This window comes from Phoenix dactylifera, chromosome 1, assembly GCF_051530095.1.
Source record: "Phoenix dactylifera cultivar Ajwa chromosome 1, Ajwa_hap1_PhDact_Kaust_v1.1, whole genome shotgun sequence".
NCBI lineage: Eukaryota > Viridiplantae > Streptophyta > Magnoliopsida > Arecales > Arecaceae > Phoenix > Phoenix dactylifera.
In genome coordinates, this window is record NC_143190.1 from 46,812,286 (window position 1) to 46,818,285 (window position 6,000).

Below are 6,000 nucleotides of genomic sequence, written 5' to 3' on the forward strand. Positions count from 1 at the left end.
CAACCAATTAACCATGCTGTTGGACCAATCATTAGGTGATTGGATCCTTGGCTAGTTAGGTCTTAGGTCCATATTTGATATCTATATCTCATCTCTTAGTTACGAGTGCATCGTATGCATTTTTCATATAGCGATCCTATTCCTATTCTTTATAATTATACTATAGATATTAGTTGTTATCATTAAGCTATGCTCAATATTCAATTGATATATGAAATAATGCCCGACTCATCCGTATTTGGATAGAATAATGTGGATATAACATCCAACTTGCGTCCACATCTATTTAGAATAAATATATATATTAATTTGAGTATTTGGTTAACATCTATATTCTATTCATTTAATATGTATATGGATAATCCGTATCTATTTAATATAATACTCTATTTAATATCAAACTTGTATCTATATCTATTGAAGATAGATATGGATAATAACTTTGGTATGCATTTAATATTTGTATTTGAAGTTTTATTCAATAAAAAAATATGAATACGGATATAGACATATCAATATCCGGATGTTTGTAGCCCTATCATATGGAGCTTTGTGCATAAGTATCTGCATGAACTTATGTTAAGTAACGAACTTTGTCTATAGTTTTTGCAACTCAAAGAATTAAAATAATATATTATTAAAAAATAAAAATGCACGCATCGTTGCCTTTGATCATTAGCGATCATTATTCACTCTTCATTGTACTATAAATTTAGTCATTACATATATACTTTCCAATTCAAATTAACATTAATGTGCCTATTTTTCTTGTATCAATTATTTTCTTTTTCAGTAAAGTATTAATCTTTTCTTCAGAAGTATATCATTCATTTCTTTTCTATTTCCATTAAAAAAAAGCACTCCTCTCCTCTCTATTTGCTCTTTAATGGATGATGTATAAAATAATAATAATAATAATAATAATAACGAAAAGTAAACTAAAATGAGGGGAAGGTTATCAAAACTCACCCCAACGTCCAAACGATCACACTATCCGGAATATCCCGATCAGCGCCCTACATCAGATAAAGCCCGCACTTAAATAACGCACGTGCACTGCACGCGCCCAAGACTCGTATTTAATGGCATCTCCCTCCCATTCCCGCTCAGAGACCGGGAGAGAGAACGAGAAGCCGAGAGAAGCAGAGGAGTCATATCCGCGTCGATGAGGTGGGCGGCGACCGCGTTCGTCGTCTTCTTGGTGGCTCTCTCCTTCGTCGGCCCCGGCGGCCGTAGCACCCAAAAGAAGCCCAACCCCTCCTCCTCCACCACCACCAATGCCTCCTCCAGTTCGGGCCTTCCCAAGTTTCTTTTTCGATTCCAAGAAGACGAGGAGGAGGCTTCCTCCTATTCCTCCTGGTCGGCGGCGGCGGCGGCAGGTCCATTGGAGTACGATTTCTACCGCGAGAAATGCCCCCAGGCCGAGGAGATCGTCAGGTCCACCACGACTCAGCTCTACTCCCAGAACGCCAGCGTCGCCCCCGCCCTCCTCCGTCTCCTCTTCCACGACTGCTTCATCCGAGTAAAGGAAAACCCCTCCTTTCCTTTCTTTCCCTTGATCTTGATCCAATGCGTTTCTTTGACGTCAAGATGCGATCTTGGTTGCGATTCTTGAAGGGCTGCGACGCTTCAGTCCTCTTGGACCGCATCAATGGCTCCTCCTCGGAGAAAGACGCTGCCCCGAACCACACCCTCAGGGGCTTTGACGCCGTCGACGCCATCAAGGCCCGGGTGGAGGCCGTCTGCCCAGCCACCGTCTCCTGCGCCGACATCCTGGTCCTGGCCACACGAGACGGCCTCGTCCTGGTACAAAACCCTCATCTCCTTCTTCCCCTCTTCGATTCTTGGCGATTCTTGATTTAGGATTTCGCGTTTGGGAAGGCCGGAGGGCCCTTCTACCCGGTCCTGACGGGAAGGAGAGACAGCGAGCGGAGCTTCTTCGACGAGGCCCAGCTCCAGATCCCCGCCCCCGACAACAACTACCCCCAAACCCTCGCCAATTTCGCCAGCCGAGGCTTCACCGAGCGCGAAACCGTCAGCCTCTTAGGTTCCCTTCTCCCCACTCCAGAATCGCAAACACTAAGAACCTAAAAAAAACCCACCTCTTGAGGTGATTCTCTCCTTCCCGCAGGGGCGCACAGCATCGGGAAGCTGCACTGCCGGTTTTTCCGGCACCGGCTGTACAACTTCTCCGGGACCGGCGAGCCGGATGGGTCGATGGACGTGGAGATGGCGGCGGAGATGCGGGCCGCGTGCGGGGCCGGCGACGGCGCCGCCGCCGCCGTGGGTTACCAGCCGGAGGGGCGGTTCGGGAACCACTACTACGGGCGACTGCTGGAGGGGCGAGGGATCCTCCACGCGGACCAGCAGCTGACGGCAGGCCGGACGGTGAGGTGGGTGCAGGCGTACGCGGCGGAGGGCGACTCCGGGCTGTGGGCGTTCCGGGCCGACTTCGCCCACGCCATGGTCAAGCTCTCTGGGCTCGGCCCCCTCTCCGGATCCCAAGGCCAGATCCGGACCCGTTGCTCTCAGCCGGTGTGAATCTTTGATTCCCACGACTGATGGTGAACTTTTGTTGTGAATCTATGCTTCCCAAGACTGATCGCGAATTCTTGTTACTCGTAAGAAAAATTACTCCTACGTCTAATGATCACCGTTTTTGTAAATTTTCCCCAAGAGAACCATTGTTGAGCCTTGTGAGACCTGAGCAGGGCCTGTTTCGATGGCCGGGTAATTTGTCCCTCAAATGAGATGTGCTTTGAGATTAGGGTTTATCATAAATTGGGGATTTGCATGACAAGTTTTTGCCAGACGGCATATAAAAATCGGGATAACTGACTCCTATTATGAGGCAAGTTCCCAAGTTCCAATCATTGTAGGACTCTAAATGAATTTTTTTTCTCATTTTATTGTTAACATCTTGTCGAAAACCTACTATAGATGGTATATTCGGCGGAAAAACTGTGACATCCAAACATGCCTGCAGATCAAAGTTAAAATGCTCCTGCATGTAAATAAGAAAAAAATTGTGTGTAAGTTCCGATTAAAATTAAACTACATCATTAATGCATGGTCGGATACGATAGTGAGCTCCATCATGTTATGGCATGATCTAGGTAAATTTGTTAAAATGTTGGTAGTTTTATCTGGGATATCAGACTAGTAATTATTCTTTTTTTAATTAATTAAAATTTGGAAGAAGGTGTGTTTTCTTCCCTTTCACCTTAATTTAGTATTGCACCAATATTAAAGTACGGTAAATTAAAAAGTATTGGATTTATTTTAGTCCATACAATCTTCCTTTTAGGGCTCGTTTGGTTCGCGGGAAGCATTTTCCCTCCTAAGAATATGATTTCTGAAAAACAAATTCTCAGGAAGAGGATGGCTAGGAAAGTACTTTTGGCATGTTTGATTGACCATGGAAAATGTTGCTGGAAATTGGACCCGGGGGCGACCGTGGGCCGAGAGGGGAGGAGCTCCGCTGCTGGAACAGTAGGTGGCGGCGCGTCAGCTGGTGGCGTCCTCCTGGAGAATCCTGCAAAAAAGCCGGTGGCCGGGCTTTTCCGGCGCCGGCCCTCCGATGCCTAAGTCAGAGGGGGGCTAGTATATGAGTGGAGTAAAAGAGGAGAATGTTTGTTCTTGTGTCTGTCCCCTTTCTTTCCCCCCAGGTTCCCTTTTGTAGAAGGATATTATGTTACCTGAGAGGTGACAGGGTAAATTGTCTTTTTCGTGATAATTGGGCACGATCATGCTCATTAATGGCGTTGTGGAGAATAAGACCGGATCAGACCGGAGTCAGCGAACTGTCATGGTTGATCGGACCTGTTGGGGTGGCTGAACCGCCGGCCGTGGTGGGCCTGGGGTTCGCAGATTGCAAGTGCATTAATTGCTGAGTGAACCGGTGATCAGGGAGAGCCATACGCTTTGATGGTCTAGTGATCCGGAGATCATCTTGAGCCGTGTTCATTTAATGGTTGAGTGCATTGGAGGTCCGCAGGGGTCATACGCATTAATGATAGGGCGTGCCGAAGGCCTGCGGAGGTCACATGCCTTAATGGCTTGACGACGGTAACAGAGTACGGTGGAGTCGGGTATCTAGTTGTCAGATTCTCTAAGGGATTAGGCTGGGGTCGAATATTTGGACAAGGCATGGGCTCGGCACCTGGTCGGGTGCCGAGCCAAGCCAGTTGCTCAGCGGGGTGCCTCTAGTTTGAGCGTTGTGAGGTCGGGCGCCTCTCTGGTCGGCGCCTTTCTGATCGGGCGCCTCTCTGGTCGGCGCCTTTCTGGTCGGCGCTCCCGAGCCGGCACGACTTGGGTTTTCCCCCAACACTACCCCCCGACTTCCGAGTTCCAGCTGGCCACCAGCTTGAGCGCGGGAAGTAGTTTTAGTCGGGCCATTATGAGTTAGGAAATTTCGAATTATCGCGCGCTTCAAGGTGCTTTTAATGGGCGGCGTCTCTTCTTTCCCGAAACGTCTCATTATTAGGGTGCCTTTCTCGAAGCGTCCTCGCGTCGTGGGCTCATGATAGGGCCGCACGATCCGACGAGGCGCTTCTGTGTTCGAAGCGTCCGCCTGAATTAAATACGGCGCTCCGTCTTTCGGGCCAACACGCGTCATGATCTGAACGGGGAGCAGCGTTTTTTCTCGCTGATCTGGGCCGTTGGAGGGATCTATATAAACCCTCACCTGGCCTCCAGCTACTTTCTTATTGTCTTCTTCCTCCAGCTTTTCTCAGTCCGAAGCTTCCCACCTCCGGCATCCTTCACAGGTCCTTCTTTTTTTCTATCCTCCCAGAATCCTTCTCTCTTCTTCCTAATGGGTCCCGGTCCGAGCGATATTGAGTCCACCATGAGTGAGTTGGAGGTCGAGATGGTCGAGGAATGGTTCTTTCCTCGACGAGGGTTCCGTTTGGAGCCCGCCGGATTGGGGGATCGGGTAACGAATCCCCCGGTAGGCCGGATCGGAGTGTACCTGGAGGCACTCTGGGCCGGCCTACGATTTCCCTTTCACGGGTTCGTGAACGAGTTGCTCACGGAGTACCAGTTGGTCCCGGCGCAACTCGCTCCGAACGCCTGGAGGACAGTCGTCGGTTTCCTGTCGCTCTGTTTGGCGTACGGGATTCCGACTTCTGTAAACGTTTTCCGGCGACTCTTCATGTTGAAGTCGAACCCGGGAGACGGAGAGTGGCTCTACATTGCCCTTCGGGCGGGTCGGCCACTCTTCCAGGGCGCCCCATCGTCCATTCATGAGTGGAAGAAGAAATTCTTCTTTCTGGGCTCTGAACGGACATGGGGGTTTGACCCTAGGTGGAGGCCGAGCCGACTCAGGACCGCCAACAAAATCCCCAAGCTTTCTACGCGCGAGCTGGGGATCCTTGACGCCGTTCGCAGCCTCGGGGACGGTATTCTGCTGAGCGGCCTCATAAGTGAGGACGCTCTAGTGAATGTTGGCCTGAGCTCGGCGCGTCCTCAGGGTAAGGGTAATAATAGAAAGTCAACTCTTTTTTTTCCTGCTATTATTCTGTGTTCTAATCCTGCTCGTCCTTGCAGATATCGCGAAAATGGTGACCAAGAGCGAGGTCCTGTACGCCCGCTTTCAGAAGAGGGCGGCCGAGCTCGCGGGGGAGCCAACCGAGCCGAAGAAGAAAGCGAAGGTCTCGGCCGCCGTGGTCGCCGAGAAGGGCGCTCCCAGCACCGCGCATTTCGAGGCTGGTCGGGGGGAGGGCCCAGGTTCTAGGGGCGCGAGCTCTGGTGGAGCTACGATGGCGCTCCCGTGCCCGGCGCCAATTTCGCAAGTCCCTGGTCGGCAGGAAGCCCCGAACATCGACCAGGGAGGGAGGAGTTCATCAGCGGATTTGGCGCTTGCGCGCCCCGCTCCAATTTTGCGGCAGTCAGATCGGCCGCCTGTCCGACCCCAATTCCCCAGTCCCGAGCCGGGGAATAGTCAAGGAGCTACGGGGTCGGCTCCGCCTAGGCCAGCCGAGGCCGGTCTTCCGGGCT

At 50.7% G+C, this 6,000-nt stretch overlaps 1 protein-coding gene across 1 annotated transcript; it reads left to right on the plus strand.

Annotated features, from left to right (window-relative positions):
- The first annotated feature begins 1,114 nt into the window (after positions 1-1,114).
- LOC103705665 (putative Peroxidase 48) lies at positions 1,115-2,873 on the plus strand. Its single transcript, XM_008789472.5, has 4 exons — positions 1,115-1,522; positions 1,618-1,806; positions 1,882-2,047; positions 2,132-2,873. The coding sequence occupies exons 1-4, from the start codon at positions 1,166-1,168 to the stop codon at positions 2,539-2,541; spliced, it is 1,122 nt and encodes a 373-aa protein (XP_008787694.3). The 5' UTR covers positions 1,115-1,165; the 3' UTR covers positions 2,542-2,873.
- The last annotated feature ends 3,127 nt before the right edge of the window (positions 2,874-6,000 follow it).